Consider the following 20,130-nt stretch of genomic DNA (forward strand, 5'->3'; position numbering starts at 1 on the left):
CTTGTTTCTATACATCAGTTTTACCTTAAATTTTATTCGTTCCAATATGTACATTTCTCGAGTAGATATATAAAAAAATCATTTTTAAATAATGTTAAAAGTTATAATCGGAAAATTATATTATACATAAAATCAGATGAAATTAACACACATAATCGATTTTTAAACGAAATTAAATAGCCATTGATTAGTTATCGTACATGGCCGTTGCTAACCAAGTCGCTCTGAGTGAACGACAGAACGTGATAATTGGTAGACCATAAACAATACCAAATGTCCATATAGGCGCAGACTGACGGAAGTTACGCTCAGACAAACCGCATGTAAGCGAAATACGAGCCTGACGCTTGCGACGCAATCGTGGATGCGTGTTGCATTTCCGGCCGTAAGCGCGCGATGCGTGTGCGATATTTGCGCACGCCTCTATGATCCCCACCTGTCAGTGGCAATACGCACGTTCGTATACCGCATTTGCGAATTTGTGTGATTAGAGCGCAGGAACATGAAGGCGCTAATGAAAATAACGGGATGTATTCGCACCTATATTTAGCACTTGATTTGTTACGCGACCGTCTGTAATCTCGAAATTTGTGTTTTCTGCACGCATACATTCGGCCATTAAAAGTTCCATTCCGATGTTCATTTCGCATTTATGCTCAACGCGGTATTTATATCGGACGAATAAAATTAGTATTTTCGCGGCTATATTTAGCGTGCTATATTTAAACATGCAATGGAAATATGAACAAATGTACTGATGAAATGTACGAATACGCGTACTGATGAAAGTTAATGATCAAAATCTATTCTCTTTTTAGTGTTAGTGCTTTTTATTTTTTTTTCTAATTCTTTCTCTTTCCTGTCTCTTCCTATTCAATTTTCCAAATATATATTAACTGACCAAATATATATTAACTTACTTTAACTGTAGAAAACGTGATGCAGTATATAATAATTGCATAACGCAATTATTAAAAAGTACAAACTCTGTTATCGAAATTATGTATTAAAATTATGTATAGCACTTCTCTATATCTCTCTCTTTCTATCTCAGAAACTATAAATATACATACCATTAAAGGTCGAAAAGTCATCCTCGAAATCATCCTCTTCAGATCTACCTGTAATAAAAATAATTATTTTTTAGTATATTCATTTCTTGCGACTAAACGAAAATGTGTTTAAAAAACTAGAATCTACACGGAATATTTAGTTATAATACAATTTCTTCTTAGTATACATATATGTAAGAAAATTTAAATTTTTCATTTTTTATACACATGCACACACAGTATGTGTATAGTCTTTTTATGATAAATAAAAATCTATATACATAAATAATATCTATTATAATATAATAGCATTATACTTATTAATTAAACTTCTAACTTTTTAGATACGTCAAAATTATATATTTCTGACTTTTTAGATACGTCAAAATTATATTTACTAGTGTTTTATATTACTCGATCGTTAATGAAATCTTACAAAATTAAAGCGTAATTATAATACTGACATAAATAATACCTTGAAAGTGATTTATTTGGTTAAATTCACTCTATTACATTCTTCTATATGTTTAAGAAAAGGTAAAACCGCATAGATGAGCAGATTTACTTTTCGATTTATTAAGAACGCTGCTTTAAAACTTTGTTCACGTGATCGTCGTAACACTATGGCGCTACAACGATGTGCACGCGGAAAAGTCATAATCGCCCGAGCAATTAGGCGCAGAATAACCGTTAATTACCTCATACGTCATCCAATCCAGATAGCGGCGTGTTTATGAAGGACTTCTAATGAATTATTGTTCGACGTAGTCAAAATTATAGCGCATTAAGATAAATGTGTGACTTTTTCCTGATCCGATACTTAATTTTTGCAAATATTACGTACTAGATAACTGTACGAATTTTAGCATTTTTACATTCTTTTTTGTTATTCTTACAATGAAATAAAAATTTTGTCCATTGGAAAATAAAAAAATCTATAAAAATATTAATTCTTCAAACATTGTGCTATGAAATAAAAAAAAATTCGTCGCGCCAGTATCAAATAAAGAGCGTAAAAAATATCTGAAAAAAATATATGTTGAAGAATTAAAGGCAAAGGGGAAATCGAGCGAGGGCGAAAGTGACAGTGATGTGAGAATGAGAACAAGGGCAAGCCAACGCTTGGCGCAAAATCGTCGCCGCGATCGTGGCGTTTCCACCGATTATCCAATTCGGTCGTCGTCAATTCGCATTGATGGACGGGAGTGTAGGTGTCAATTTCAGTCAATCTATTCCCCTGCTGCATGCAAGAAGCGCAGTAACGTGGACTCGAGAAAACTCGCGAGGGCGAGCTGAAAAACGTTTCGCTGAAAAACGCAGTGGAAATTGATAGAACGATCTGACGAATCTCGTAAAGGACCGATCTTATCGAATCGCACTCGCGGATAAATCGATTCTCGAATACGTGATATTAATTCTTATTGAAAACGGATGTGTGTGCGGGATAAAATTGTTAATTTCGCATGATTGATAAAACGTATCGTATATCGATAGTCCATAAAAGCACAAATTTTGCATCGTAAGAAATTAACATTACGAATTTATGTGCACATATATGCATTACAGTACATGCTGATAAGTAATGATTAATCTTTTACTAATTTATTCTGTGGTGCGCGATTACGTTTTCTTGATTATTACGAAGTATGCTATTTTTACACCGTAATTAAACGAAGATATATATATATGTTTTATATATTTGGAAATTTTTATTACGACAATTTTTTATCGATTGATTAATATTCGGGTTTCCCAGTTACGCGTATATACGACAAATATTTATTTTAATCCGCGCCATTAATATAAAATAAAAATGGAAATATATTCACCTATACACAATATAAATTATACCAAAATTAATAATTTTTTTTTTTCTAGAAATAATTTTCAATTTATATACGCCTTATAAATTACGTAGGTTTCTTCATGATTACGGTCCTCCCTCATGGCGCGATGGATATTTCGCCAGTAAATCTAGTTGTCCAGCACGAATGTGCAAATTCCGCGTGATGGATGTAGGATAGCGTCTGAACGGCCTGCGGCGCCGCGCTCACGAATGTTGTTCCCCTGAGAAATTTCCGTCGGATCGATCTATCGAGCCCGCTCGTTTTTTATACTTTCCACTTTTCTCCATCTTCCTTCCTCCGCTCGTTTCTTCGAGTGACATTAGGCAGGCTTAATGCGATATCCTGACAAAAAGGAAAACACGTCGTAAGCGCGAAGCCGCGCCGCGACTGCCATTGACTGTAGAATGAAATAGAAGTTTCCTCAGGAGCGGATGATGGCATCTTGCGATTTAAAGTTAATCCATTTCTTGAAATCTCTAATGCACAGGAGGATAACGGGGATAATGGGATAACAGGAGGATAATGGGATATTACAAGAAATCCGCTGTTTTTCCATTTACAAATATTTGCGGTCAAAATTATCTTGTTGCTGAAGCGATTTTTACGAAGAAGATCGTATCTAGCTTCCCAGGATAGATCCGCTCCTGGAATGCAGCCTTTTCCGCAGCATTCTCCTCTAAGCGGCTGGCAAAATTCCACTTTTTATGAACAGACCATCGTGCAGTTGACAAAAACAGATATCCTTTAGCGGCGAAATGACGAGTATCGTCAGATATTACTGGCATTATTCTCGAATTATCGCACATTTGGATTCTGAGTTGGATGGCTCTATGTTAAAATAGAGCAAGATATTATAATCTAAAGTGTTTTAAAGCCTATAAATTCTTGCCTATAAAATGCCTATAAAACTATAAAAATAAACATAACAGAAATGAATAGCAGTTTCACGACTAATAGCAATTTGCGGGTGATTTAAAATTATGACTGAGGATTAAGTTAAACTGTGCGAGTGCGCGAACCTTTTGTTTTTAAAAGTAATAAACTATATTTCGAGCAAGGAACACAGCGATAGAGATTTGGGATATCCAATCGTCGTCGGCGGCTTAATTGGAATGCTTGCCGATTCGATCGACCCAACGTGCAGCGTTTCGATATAAGGCAATTACAGTAATTGCGGCAAAGTATTGGTAGTTTCATGGAATATATGCATGCATATACAACGAACCTAACTGCATACTGTTGATGGTGATAGTATCATACTAACTGACACACACACACACACACACACAGAATTAGTAATTATCACTTAAGTTATCAAGTATCTGTCTTGAATCTGTCAATTTACTTTGACAACGTTTGACAATAGAAAAACGCTCCAAAAAAAATCCTCTTTTCGCTTATAATATTCAAAAGATCTTAATTCGGAGTAAACGTAATATAACGCTTGAAAATACCCTATATAGCGGCAATTATTATGGGGGAGATAATGAAGTCGTCAATCAAATGGAATATTAATCTGATTTATTGAAATTGACGTGAATAGATGATGATTTCTATTGTTATTGGAAGCGCTATCTCTCATAGTCCCTCCCTCTCTATCATGTCTCCATTATAGAAATTATCTATTCTGAAACATTAAAACCCTAGTAAGAGTACATTGAAAAACACTATGAAATATATTCACTATGTCAATAATGATAAGTCAAATTAATAATTTAATAAGTTTGAATTCTGTTTTGAGTTTGAGTTTTTAAAATTTCTGCAATTTACATAAACGATATGTTATGGAAGATGATGTATAATAAAATTTCAAAATATTTCGTGTAAATCACAAGATTGCGAAAATTGCTTTCATTTACAGCGTAATATAATATTAATAAAGCGTTTAGTTGATTCTTAAAAGATACTTATAACAGAGATACATATCATTAAATTGTAATGTTCGTCTACGAAAACCAGCTCCTTTTTGATAAATTAAAAATTTGTTTGAAGAGTAAAATATCATTTTTGTGTATAGAGATATTCTGCATTTTTTCTTTTTCGAGATTATTTTACTTAAAGATTAGATTAATTTAATATCTTTCGGAGAAATTTGAAAAAAAAGAGAATTTAATGCGATTTATATAAAATCTTAAGAATATTAAAAAAAGAATGTTTTAGACACATATAATATAAAAAAATAGCTTTGCTTTAAACTAATAATAAAATTTCAGTAAATGTCTTAAATCGCAAAATATTTTGTTTTGCTTGTAATTAAACAAATATTTTCGACTTTCTAGATATCAAACAAGTTTTTAATTAGATTTGATTAGTCCAGATTTCATGCTCCGTTTCAACAGAATTACACTGTCCTTTCGCAACGAACTGGTATGACTTTCTCACACGATTTATATCTCCTTCCTTCATACGCTCTTCGAATGAGAACAGGATAGAGTACAGGGTTGTCAGAGAACAAGTTTCGTAACTTATTTAGTCTATTTATCGGAAAAGATGTAACTGCATGAAAAAATGTATGTTCGGCTGGAACGAGAAATTACAGATCCGTGACATCGCTGTTGCTGTCTCTCGTAAAATATATTTCCTTTTTCACTCTATCGCATATGGCATATACATATATATTTCGTTCCGTTGAACCGCCACCACCAATATCATCATCACCACGCGGATAAATATTTGTCAAAGATATTACGATCGCGCAATGTTATATTTTCTAGAAAGTACTTTTTAAAAGTCGTACACAACATTTTATTAAAATTCTTTAAACTTTACGTTAGCGCCAATACGGGATGCAGTTTTCGCGTTTATTTAAATTTTCAAGAAACTCTTTCGGGATTGGATCGTATATTTTTGACGGCGAAAAGAGTAAATAAAAAAAAAGAATACTCTCTCTCTCTCTCTCTTTCTCTCTCTGTCTCTCTCTTTCTTTTCCTTCTCCCTTCTCTTTCTTGTTGTGACAGTAATGTAGTGTTATATACATAAAATTACCATTTAAATGACAAAAATGTTACTTAAATACCATTTAATACTGTTATATACTGATTCCAAGCAAATTATTTTTCAAATTGTTTAGATAATCCGAGTTCTTTATTCTCTGTGTGTGTATATGTGCTTTATATTTATTTTATATATATAATTGTGTATGTAATTTATTCTCAAGTATTTTTAATATTTTGTCAAAGCTATTTCTCATTACCATTTTGAATGACCTGATTGCATAAAAAATACAGTCTATCGATTGAATATTACCGCGCGAGAAGAAATACAAAAAATCAATAGCAGATGTGAACGAGCAAAAAAGTAAGGGAAAAAAATAATACCTCACAGCGGGCACGTAGTATCATGATTTCTAAAAAAGCATCTCCGGAAAAGCTCATCTCATCGACTCACCCGTTGCAATGTCTTCTAATATCATGATGCAACTGCATCGTCTCTCAGAGTTTTAGAAATTCTATCCCGAAGACTTTTTGATTCTATAGGATTTTTCGTTCGTAAAATATTTTTATGCACGCGTATATAAATATTTAATATGAAAATTATATAATTAAAATAAATTGGTCTATTTTTATGTAAAAATGACTAACTTGCCAAAAATTACGACAATTTTTTGATTTGAGAAGTTTGAGATTTTCCAAATCTTTCCAATTTTTTCACAAGAGAGGAAAATCTTTATCAGATGAATTACAATTCTTATTCTGCGAAATCATGTAATTATTCATTATTGATATATAAAAAGAATATTTAGAAGAAATATAAAATACAAAAAATGTGGGCTGAGTACATATATGTATATGCGAGAAAATTACGGAGTAAGAATAATCTTAAAGAGAAACGTTTTTTTATAAAAGTGTAGAATTTAATTCTGCAGGTAGGCATGAAATAAATTACATAGAAAAAATTCCAAATTATTTCAACGATTCGAGTTCCTACAAAAATGACGTTCTTTTTTGCCAGTATCAAAGTTGAAGTTTTAATCGATGAATTATAGCGAGGGCAGACACAGGGGCACCCATCAATCAGGACGGATAGAACGGGAAGTGGCGTTACTGGTGCAGAGCCCAACATTATGAAACTTGGAATCGAAATAGCGTACCGCATGAGTATGTACTTGATGTCAAAGGCGTAATAACTTGGAAGTACTTGCGCGTCGTGGTATGGTGTGGCTCGTATCGATGAAATTGTGTAGGGTGAGCGCATAGTATGCACATGCATATTACGAGCTCATATGCGAATATGTATTCGCTCGTACATCATCACTTGAATCAAGAAGTTATTGCACGTTGAGTGGAGGTAAGTGCGTCAGATTGGCACATATTACGCGCCCAATGCATACAAGGTGTCCTATAAAAGTGATTCTGCACAAATCTCGAATCATTTTTTAGCTTGACGAAAATTTAGTCGAAAATTTCATCGTTATATGTTGAGCAATAAGGTATCTAAAGATATTTAAGCTAACATGAGTTAGGCATCTCCAGGGTATTATAAGTTAAATATTAATATTATGTAATATTTATTTAGATACATTAAGTAACGTGATAAAATGAAGATGTAAAATTACAATCGTAAAGAGCAACGTTGTCACTATTTATATTAGCATAATAAAATTGATATTTAACTTAAATACATTATATAAATAGTATTTTTAATAAATAGTATTTTCTTATTTCTTCAAAATTTAAATGTATATTAAAAGCAATTTTATGCATAAAAGTGAAATATAAAATTAGAAATTATAATATTCAATATTAAATTATTTTCTAAATTGAAAGTATGAACTTTTTTATATATTATCTATTTTTGTTTCTTCATATAATTTAATTTCTTATTCTAAAATTGCTTGATAATTTTTAAAATGTACTCGTATACCGAATGTGGTATATAGAAAAGCTGAGATTAATTGCAAAATTTATTATAAATATTATAAATGATTATCTTCGCATATTATGTCGGAGATATTTTTGCATAATAATTGACGTAGTCAGTTTTTTGTGTTTTCATAAGTATAGCTCTCGCGGCGCTTTTTTCCTCTTAACACATTAACAAAGTCCATTACGTGACAAGTGTATAATGTAGTTTGAAACGCAGTTGCTATTTATATCCGTTTCAAATGGCGATTTTACTTAATAAAAAACGATGTAAATATTAGCAAGAAAAAAATTTTGTTGTGCTTAGATCTGCTCATATTTTATTAGTGTATGATGTGTATGTGTATATGTACACACATATGCGTAATGTAAAAATGTAAATTTACATGTTCGCATTGATTGCTACAAAGGCAAGAGACATCAAGTATTCTAGTAAGATAGGGATAATCTCCATTTGCGCACTATCCTGCATTATTGAAGACTAGCGTGTTAATCCGATTCGCGTTAAGCTGAAAAGCTTTTTTTCTCACATGGATACAAACACACACACACACACACACACACACACACACACACACACACACACACACACACACACACACATATATATATATATATATATATATATATGGATAAGAATTCATTGTATTGTAGCACGGTTTTTTCACTATTTCATCGATCACATCGATGGTTTTTGGAAATATGATGATCACGCAAAGCAAGAATTATCGGCACACGCGTGTAAGCTGCTTCGCTTAAGAAGATCAATAAAATGTTTCGACAATAAATTCCATCATGTTCTAACGGTATTAAATACTTGAACAGCACGGATTATGCGCTTTGCTATAGTGAATGTTGCGCAAGTAAAAGGAGAAGAGATGAATTGTGACACAGTAATTTTGTGAGCGTGATGTGTACGATGTTATAACATTAATTTCCTAAGGCAATCCATAAATATAGGTACGATCACTAATAACAAAGCATTTACTTTCTGAAAATAATTGGATTCTAATAACAGATATTTTTTCCTCGAGACAGCTATGCATTTACAATAAATCGCAGACAGATGTGAAGAATTTTATCTTTAAATTTCATTAATTTTAAACTAGGATTAGTATTTAGATTAGATTTATCATATAATTAAATTATTTTAATTATATATAAAATTTAATATTTTTTATGTAAATTTAAAATTTTAATTATATATAAAATTATATATTAATTAATTATATATTAATTATATATTAAATTTAAGTATTTAATTCTTATATATAGATAGCATAGTTACTTATTTTATTATCGGTCAAGAAAAACGTCGAGTAAATTAAACAATGACCTAACAATATTTGTCTTGTGTAATTGCACGAAGAGATATAAAGCGCAACTGCAAGCAATATACACACGTGTCTTCCGTTCCAATTGACGATATGTATACTTTCTTTTTTTATCAGAGAATAAAAATATTTTTATTCTTTATATGTAACGTTTTTTCTGAGAATCAATAAGTACACAATTGGTTCGTCGCTAATTAGTTACCGTTATAACTCTAGTTATATCCATTATTATCGTAAGACTGTTAAGGTCACACGTTTAGAGATATGCAAAATTTTCCTTTTTTCAATTTGTCAAACGTGTCGTTCAAGTAATCACGCAATACGATTCTACATGAAAATATATAAAAGAATTTTTGGATTATCTTGTTATTTCTTGCTTCTATGTCCGGTTGAAAAAATTTTATTAAACTTTTCTTCTAGATAATTTATTTAATAAATTATTTTTTGTAAAATATTGTCCTGATTCCTACCTAATTTCTGGTTGACTAATACGCGCTACAAATAATTTCGTGATCGTGCAATTGTGATTTATTTAATTTTAATTATTTAATTTTATCTTATATTATGCTGTACTTTTTCTAATGCAAGTTTAAAAAATATAATTAATGCTTTCTCTCTATTTTTCCCTCTCTCTTTTTTAGATATAAAAATTTCATTTTTTAATATATTTTTAATAGCGAAAATTTATAGAAATCTCTTTCCTTTGTCTATCAATTGAACATCCCAATTCTCGCTTGAAATTACCGCAAGTTCTCCCAGCGGGGTCACGCCTCCCATGTTAAAATCAATGGTACATTGACTTTTGCTCCCGACAAATTCGCTGCAGGATTGAATTTCAATTTGTTTTGAAGGAATATCGTTATCTTCGCGTTTTATTAGACTTTCGAAAAGGCGGCGATTACAACGGACATGTACGACAAAAAGCGAGCGAGACAAGTTAGGGAAGCTCTCTCTCCTTCTCTTTCTTCCCCTTCCCCTTTCTAATGATTGGTTCCAAATGAATTTCCACTTGACAGATCCGATTTCGATGTCCTCGCGCGATATGCATTCGCCTGTTCATAATTACTCGATCGTCCTACGTTACTACACCGCAGTAGTTTATGGCTTCGCGACTCGCGGATAATTGGATTGTCTGCCACCGACTGACCAAGAACGGCCACCTCATAATTCTTTATACCAACAAAAATGGCTACAGCGATGAGCGCTTTGTATGTTATGCATTATGCCGCCTTTCTTGTGTTTTTCCCGATAATCACGTCTGTTTCCATTTTTGCTTATAAACGCGTACTTTGCCGTTGTTGCCTTATCGATTCTATGGAGATTTGTTTCCAGACAATTTAAAACGAATGCGAATGATGGAAATTAATTATTGCATCTGGTAATATTGAGAAAAATATTTAATTATTGATCTATTCATTTCTAAAAATTTTCACTGCTTGACAAACTTATGTATGTGCTTCCGGATCTTCATGTAAATGTATTTGTAATTATTACGAGACTCCCCCTCCCCCAGTACAGTCTTAAATATGATAAAACGACAAAGCTAAAATTCATAATGTAAAACTGTATAATTGATAAACAATTCGATTTTATCATTTTGCGAATATTGGCATAAGCTCTATTTTTCAAAGACTGCTGTATTTCCTTTTCTTACTTTCGCGCAAAGGCGAAATGTACGGTTTCATATACAAAGTTTGAACCGATTTTATTTAATTGAAAAGTTTTTATGTCTCATTAAGTTTGCTCGTCGTTATTCGCTTAAGACATTCCTAACTTTTAGGTAATGTAATGTATGTGTGTGTGAAATATCAAATCGTAAATTTATTCATTTTAATTTAACTTGGATCAAGTTTCGATTATGGAATTACGAAAGTTATAAAAAAAGTAAATTAAGAAAAAATGTACCATTAAGATTATATTCGGAACAGCTATACTACTAAAAAAAAAGTCAACATATAGTATATTGCTTTTACGACTTTTGACTTTCGTAACATTTTAAATGTTTAATATGTAAAACTATGCATTTAACACTAAAAAATTTTTAATATAAGATAATAAAACATAATAAAAATCGAAATTTCTCATTTCTTTGAATTTGCGATAATTAAAATGTAAAATAGAAGTATTTTTTAAAGAAATATGCATATATTTCATAAACAAAATGCGATACATTATATGTATTTTTTTCTATAAACAACTTGTGTTTTGTTTGTGAATGCGCAAGATAAAAAAATATATTCGAAAATGTTTTTGTTATCTATCCTTTTATTTGTTATCTAATGTTTTGTGTGTAGAGATTGGAAAATTATTTACTAGAAAGACTTTTATGAATGATAATCAACAATATAGCATCATTCTTTTCAGGTATATACATCATATTATAACGTTATATGTGTTGTCATAAAACTATGTTTAAATTACTATAATGCCAATGACATTTCGAGTATCGCTTTTAAACAAGATTTAATGTCGATATACAGCACGATGTAAATGATCAATAAATATATGTAAATCAATTTTGATATGCGAATATTAAGTTGATTTGTGTTTCACAAGTTTTATTTTAAAATATTTTCTGAAATACATATATATATATGTCAATAATAATATTAATTAATTTTTAATTTTATTAGAAAAATTAATTTTTTTAGAAAAAAATTTAAAATATTCATGTACGAATATTTTTTATTTTACGATTATTTTTAATTTTATTGTCACAAATTATTTTTATGCAAAGATTATTATAAATTACAATTAAGTTTCAAAAACAGCATAATAAAAAGCAATTTTCATTGCCCTTATATAATTTTTATTATAATAGTACATGTATGTATGTATTGCTTACACGCGAATTACACAATGCACATGTTATAATACATCGTCGGGACAAAAGTGCACGAGCTGAAGCTAAGGATGCGCTTTACTTTAATCCTGAAATGTATACTCATTCCATCTGATGTCGTATACCTAGAAGATACGTATCCCATAACAAATTGTTTAGAAGAAGATTCTGACACAAGTAAAAGATTTGTATGTGAGAGCTGATAATTTATTTTATGTGAAGAAATATTTAACTAAAAATTTATATAATTTTTTTTGTGCGTGCGCGTATTAAATTATTAAAAAAATTAAACAAGTATAAATTTGGAAATAATGTTTTTAAAATAACAACATATAGTAAAATTTTTACATCATATTGATATAATTTTCAGATTTTTTTTCCATAATTTGTTTTACGAAATTGATATAGTAATATAAACTCTACTATTCTTTTTTATTATTTATGGTTAAGATACATAAAAAGACTAAGTGGCAAAGTAAAATGTGAATTCTGCAATTGAATAATTTTTTGATATATATTTCATTGGCTTATATGTCAAACTATTCGCTTTATCAGACATATGCGATAAAAAATATATAAACTTTAACAAATATTTAAAAATATTTAAAAATAATATTTTGATTTGTTTGTTAACTATATTTTTAAATAAATATTAACGTATATATATATATATATATATATATATATATATATTTTTTTTTTTTAATCTGATACAAAAGTGCTAAATAAAAATAATTTAATAAGTTCTGATTCTCTTATATCTCTATATATATGCATTTATAGTATTTATTTTTATTATTGAATATATCACAAATTATCGTTGATTATTAATCAACGATAATTTGTGATATAACATTTAACAAATCATAAGAAGATTATATCGGATAGATTTTGCTCTATATAATTATTGCGCGTAATAATTCTCGATCAGGATATTGACCTCAGGAGACTGTGCAAAAGAAATAAAAAAAAGATGCGCTGACAAAACGTTTGCGGCGTACTGCCTTTTTTCATTTAAATGACCGTAAGGCGGTGGTAGGATGCAAGCTGCATACTTAATAACGGCATATTCTGCAGTGCCACTGCCACTCAAGGCAAGCCCAACACTACGTCAACGGGGTCAGACTGTTCGCGACAGGAAAATAATATGAGTTGGTCATAATCCGCGGCAGCACTTCGCTTCCAGATACGGAGGGGTACAACAAACTAAGCCGTCAACACGCAAGGACACTCTGCATATGGAATTGTGCGAAATACAGCAAAGGATAATAATACCTGGAAGGAATATTTTCTAAATTTTCACGTGAGAACAGCAGTAAAGATAAAATAAAAATTTTAAAAATTTAATTAATTATACAAGAATATAATTCTTATTTAATTAATAAAAATTCCATATAAGCATTATATATATTATATATATATAAATTATTAATTATTATCTAATTTATTAATTATTTCTTATATAACTTATTTGTATATATAAATTATTAATTATTTTCAAATTTACTATTATTTGTTATAATCTGTATTTATTATAATAATAATAAACGAAATATCGATGACACCCTTTATAAAAATTAAATTAAAAAAAATTTCTTTAGCTAGGCAATTTAAAGGCATAAAGATATTCCCCATCAGAATTCATTATTACTCTTTGCCGTATATAATTATATTGTATACCATATATAGCATGCGTTATATCCGCATTATAAGCAAATGGTGTGACACATACACATACATCGGTATGATTGCACGTGTGAAGAGGGCGGGTGAAAGGGAAGCCGGTGACAGAAGGCTCGTCGATCGCGATGCGGAACATAGGAAGAAGGAATTACATTACCGGATTGCGCAACTGCCACGTTGCGACGCTACGTGAATCAACTAATCAGAGAGTGAGCGATATATGGGAAGTAATTAGTCACGATTTCTTTCCCGCTGTAATTGGCGTCGAGTGGAGTGATTTAGGCGACACATTTTTATGCGAATGCAAATATACCCGCGCGTATGCGACGTAAGAGAGAAAAGATTAATATCGGTGTTTGTATTGGCTATAAAACGGAAAAGTTATTAATGTAATAAATTAATAATGATAAAATATATATCGCAAAAAGATATTACTAAATTACATGAAATTAATAATTTTAGCAATTTTATAATTTTATTCTTCTCACATGTAATTTTATGTATTTTTTATAATGCATATTTATACAGCATTATGAAAGCTAACGATTTTAATGAGAGAGAAGTATTTTTAAGTTTTAAATAAATTTGTCAAGCATTACCTGACTGATGACATATAAGTAAATGTATCCAACGTGACTTTATATTTTGCAATATTATATAATACGCGCGTGCGTTCATAAGTCATATTTAAATATCTCAGATGATTATGCTTGAAGAGCAGATATTTATGCTTCATCAGATTAAGTTAGCAATGTAATCGATCATTAAATGCGTAAATGTGCGTATTCCCCTTTATCAACAATACATCTACATCGCGTGTAATGGATGGAAGCGCATTTCTCGCAAATTCGACTATTATCGTATCGATTTCTATATAAAGCGTAATTATTCGTAAGCGAACCGCAGCAACGACGGAGAACACACCGCGTTCGCGATAATGCTAAACGTCATGTTCGTTGCACGAGAGATTTACGATTGCAGATAATTATTACGCAAAGCTTGCCTCAAAGACGAGGCGTGTTTACCCAGTGGTAAGCACGACGATTACGTATTCTTAATAGGATTAAGCACAATCTGCTTATATACAGATTCCGCCCTGTAGCACGATTCGCTAGGCTGTTTGACGCTGACAGACTTGCTACTTCGTATCCCTGTCTACTAGAATGCAGGACGATATCCGAGCGAATGTGTTCGCGATCGAAACTCGCCGAAACTCGATTTTCACCAGCTTGTTGGCCGCCGTCCCGGCAAAGTCTCAAAAATTACATTATTATCTGGCTATCACCAAGCTGTCAGCGAACGTAATGAGAGCAGACGTTCTCTCCTGCGGAGACCGCGTTGTAGCGGCGAAGTTTCGCGGCATGGAAACTGGCAGGTACGTCATGCTTAAGAGAAACATCTCGCCGGAGGCGTCGTACTCCTCGAGGAGTACGCGATAATAGACGTGTAACATTCACCCCTATGGTGAAAGAAATTTAATTGCACTATTATACGCTGCGTATCTGCAACAGCTCGATGGGCCGCTGATGATTCGATAATTAGAAATTATGCTCTCCACATGGGCTGAATTATCACTCATAAGCGAGTCTCCAATATTTTTTATAATAATAGTTAATAATCTAAAAGTTTCAGTTATAGAGTTTTAGCAAAAGTTATTTACGACATGTTGTAATAGGTGGTACATCACGATGCCACTGGTTAAAATATTCGTATCATTTGGTGTTTCAACGAGAATACACGTGAAGTTCCAGACTGTTTTACAAATGTTGGTCGTAATAATGCGGCATGCATTTATGCATGTACAATTATTTGAAAATGCAAACTCCTCAATTTCTCTTAGACTTAAAGTTGCTTGCGTCGTAAAAATGATATAAATAATTGCGGAAACTTTCTATTGTCAAATTAATAACAGTAATTAACAAGGCCGAAGTAAAAATATTTTTAAATATATAAAGTTTATGTATAAATAAAACAATTTTTTTAAAATGCAAGAGAATTTAGATAAAACTCATTTTATTTAAATTATTATATCTGCTATATAAAAAATTAATGCGACAAATTGTTTCACGAAAATAATGCCAGGTATGATTGAAAATATTGTAAAGTATAATATCTCGATTTTATCAAAGAGAAATCCCAATAAATTAGCAATTAAATTGTAATTTGCCAGAAAAGTCAGATCGTGTTATTTTTGTAAAGATTCTCGCGCGATTAAAAGAGCCGAGACACACAAACGCCGGTTCGAGAAGTAAAGTTATATTAAAATCAAAGGAATAAATTGGACTTCGATGGGAGAATTCGTTTGGACAATTATCTTGGGGACGAAGCAGCTCCAATTAAACGAGCTTCCTGCCGTTCCCGTCTCGCAAAAACGGGGCCGATGCTAATTAGCAAAGTCTACGCTGGAAGTGAATTTCATATCGAGTTGTAATCGAGTAAACAACGGCCTTAAGTAGTTGGAGCGTGCTATCTGCTTCCACGATTTCTTCGTGATCTGACATTCAATCGAGATATTTGCTTGTCGGGCGCCCGCTTTGCCTTATAACGACGCATAAATGTCGCGAGCCGAATGCAAATAATTCTGAAGAATCGCTCAATGCGACAAATGGAGCCGCGGCAAAGTTTCACGGAGATGTATAGAGAAAATAAACAATTTATAGATTACATTTTATTAAAATGTACGATCCGAAATGCATAAAAGATGAAAAAGTTGGAAAGATTCGAAGATTCCGAATAATTTCTTTGCTTATAAAAATTATGGAGGCTCGAAAATATAAAATTAGTTTAAAATATGTCATATTTTGAGATGTTGTTCGGCCATATAAAATATCAAAGCTCAATTTATTATTTGAAAAGAACGAAGACTCAAATACATAAATTTATTTATAAGAAAATATATAAATAAATGTGAAATCGGAGTAAGTTGAAAAGTTATTTAATATATATAGTTCGGTGGCTGGAAATAATTGTTACATTAATTCACTGCACGATATTAAATTAAAATCTGTTTTTATGCAGTGGTTTTAATTGATTTAACATCGCATTTTAACGGATAGCAGCCGCATTTTATCTTTCAAGCCGATTACAACATAACAAAAATAACAGAATATTTCATTATCTGACATTATCGATAATCTAATTTCATAAAAAGGCTATTTAAAAAAAGATTGCAAATGATGATTATAATTCTAAATAATAATTAAATGACAATATGTTTTCTAATCTAAGAAAGATCATAACAATCATATATGTGTGTGACTTTTTACAATATATAAAATTTTATAAAATTATTATAAAATATAAAATAGAGAAAGAAAAAACGCGGATTATGGCTTAATTTTATTAAGCTTTATTCATATTGCACATTTCAAAAATTATATTTACGGATCGTTGTCATGAACCAATCATATAACGAGTGTAGTTATTAATGAATAATTTGAGATGTAAAAAATTGCTAATGAATAAAACACCCGTTAAAAAGAATAGAAACATGAAACATACACATGGTAATTTCCATATGTAAAATTTATGGAAATTAAAATTCCAGAGTCACGTTCCACGTAATTTACGTTAAAAAATGAATTTAGATTGAAAAATTGATTAGACCAGAAAAAAAACATGAAATTTTTCTATTATATATTTCGCAAATAAATAAATTAATACCAGTTTTTCATGTATTTTAATCTAAAAATTTTCAGAACGTGATTTGTTCGATTTCGCAAAAAAAACGCAAAAAAAGAAGAAAAGAGCCAATGTAAAAGAAAGTCTTACTTACTCGGAAAAGCATGCGCGCACGCGATAAGGCACGCAGCAACAAGAGCAATGTGGAACTTCATTTTGTCGCACAAGGAACTCCGACAATTCGAAAACTCGCTAGGGATCTCGTTGGCTGTTGCCTCGACGATGCTTCGATCGACACTAACCGGTTCACCCAGCAGACTCGGCGAACGCCTGTCACGTATAACTCACGAAGGAATCAAGGTTACTCGCCGAACCGAACCAGACCGGACCGCGGAAAACAGCGATGCTTTGTCCCGCGACTTTTGCCGGCTTTATACGATCCCCCGATCGCGGTCGGGCCGGTAAATAACGCGTCGAGAGTGGTCACGTGACACTAGTCACGTGACCGCGACCGTGGCGCGATATGTGACAGCAAGTGTGGCGCGAAACAGCACGTGACTGCAAGTATGGCGGGGCGCGGCATGTGATGACTCACATATCGTGATTTTTCCTTGTACCGGTCTCTTCCTATAATTTTGCCTTGCCGCTTGTATAAGCCGTATAATTTATCGCATTAACAATCGTGTTTTCGTATCATTTATATGGTTTTGCGCGAGTCAGCGAGCAATTGTGTCGAATACCGAGCCCGTTAGCGTTGCGCGAAATTTCGTCGTATTTTTCGCTACGCGCCTTTCTACGCCGTTGTTATTGATAACTTTAAACGAAAATCAAGACGCACAAGTGCCGATGAGTAATATCGCTTTTCCGGGTAAATGTTATCGCTCACGTCGTCGATTTAGTTTGCATGCGAGAATATTTACGAGACTCTTCGAGAAAAATACGAAAAGATAAATGGCGCGAGTAATATTTTCAGAACGCAATAAAATATATATGTATTGAAAGATTCTATAATCTCGGCGAAAATATAGGTCAACGGAAGAGGGGAGGGATATTTGATACGGAGAATCCTTAGATTATCGTATGTACATGTAACCGAGGGTGATACGTATAAGCGTGTGTGCGTGTATATGTGAGTTATTATTATTATTATTATTATGGAAATCACGTGCGCGGTGACGGGCCAACTAGTGCAGCGGTACACAATAATTATCGTGCATCTTGCAACACGCTTGTGTGTACACGCAGGTACGCACATCGGTGTACCGCTACTATGCTTGCGCGATTTTGCGTAAGAAATCCGCTACATGAGCTGTCGAGAAACTTCGAAAACAAGTGGAACTTGCCTGACGAGATGCTTTAACCCTGAAACACGAGAAACCCTCGCTACTCTTCCAACCGCAAGGTAATATACTCTATTCCAAATAATTACTCTTTTAATTACTATTTAAATAAATGCTTTTATAAAATCTGTCTTCTATAATTTTTCTTCAAAATATGAATGTATGAAAAACATAATTAATTATTAATTAAAATAATTAAATAGATAAAAATTTTATAAATCAAAAAGTATCGAAAAGAAACTTGTGTTTTAGAGTAAAGGTGAAATATATTTAAAACTTTGATTACATCTTTTAACTATTGCTGTATTTTAGTATTAAAATGCAAGAATTATATATAATTTCTTCATTTTATAAAAGTTGATAAAAATCGCAATTATATAATAAAACGTTTCTTATTATATCCAATCACACCTTATCGATGAATTTGCGTTTTAAAGACGAAATATATTTAGAACTTCAATTGCACCTTTTAATTATTGCATTGTTTTATTATTAGAGTGCAAAAATTATCTATAATTTTCGATTCATTTTGCAAATGTTGATAAAAATGATAATTACATAATGAAATAGTTTCTTATTATATCCAATTATCTTGTTGATGATTGAACATGTCCGTGCTGTAAATTTATGTAACCGTGTCATTTTCTAAGAATGTTCACATACAATAGTTGGAATCACGTAAATCACATATTTTTTTTTATTATCTTGACTAAAGGAAACATGCGTTGTCTATGCTTTGTTACTTCTACGAATTTTTTCTATATGAACAATTCATATATCTACGCAAAATTGTAGTTACGGTGGATAGAACTAATCCATTGTACATAAATGGATCGTCTGTTTGGTCGTTTATATATATCGTGTGAATCTAATTTTGCACTTATCTGTAGGTATTTCCATGTCGTGACTATAGTTATTACCTATGTGTTAATTAAATGCTGAGTTAATAGCGGAAATAATTTGTTTATAAATGTCAAATACACTTATCAAATACACTTATTACAAAATCAATATCAATAAAATTGTAATTCGCTCAGAATTAGCTCAAAAAACAAGCTTTAAGTTGATTTATCTCCTTGAACTTAAATAATTCGGAGCATAAAAAATTTCAGCTTGTCAAACAACGAACTTATCGAGTGATTTAACTTCTTTTTAAAAAAAAGAAGATATTTAAATAATTGAATCTTAGAAATATTTATATCTTCTACAATGTAATTATACATCAAATAATAATAGACATTTAGTAAGTAGCGCAATTTACTCAATCTAATCAATTCTTTTTATTATTCTTTGAAATTTCTTGAGAATTGATTCTTGACAGATTTTTTTTTGTATTTAATGATACATTGTATCCATATGTGATGGAATATCTAAGAAATAATTTTTTAATTGTACTTATTTTGCATTGAGTCATCGAAGCATAATGACATATATCGCGTTCTCGTTCGCGGTACACGATTGCGTCAGCTATTGTTTCGCCGATGCGATTAGTCACAAAATATACATGAGCGTACGATAGATTAATAATGAAAGAGAGATGGAGAAAGAG

The 20,130-nt window shown here is 31.5% G+C and overlaps 1 protein-coding gene across 1 annotated transcript in view; it reads right to left on the bottom strand.

Moving 5' to 3' along the window:
* The window catches only part of LOC105257200 (icarapin-like), a 28,092-nt gene extending 10,410 nt beyond the window's left edge, over positions 1 to 17,682 (bottom strand). Inside the window, exons 1-2 of the mRNA XM_011267665.3 lie at positions 17,396 to 17,682; positions 1,074 to 1,121 (exon numbers count right to left, since the gene is read on the bottom strand). Coding sequence (XP_011265967.1) covers positions 1,074 to 1,121; positions 17,396 to 17,456 — 109 coding nt within the window. The 5' untranslated portion in view covers positions 17,457 to 17,682. The remainder of the gene's footprint in view (positions 1 to 1,073; positions 1,122 to 17,395) is intronic.
* Between the last annotated feature and the right edge of the window lie 2,448 nt (positions 17,683 to 20,130).

Source organism: Camponotus floridanus, unplaced genomic scaffold, assembly GCF_003227725.1.
Source record: "Camponotus floridanus strain SB8 unplaced genomic scaffold, Cflo_v7.5 scaffold4, whole genome shotgun sequence".
Classification (NCBI taxonomy): Eukaryota; Metazoa; Arthropoda; class Insecta; order Hymenoptera; family Formicidae; genus Camponotus; species Camponotus floridanus.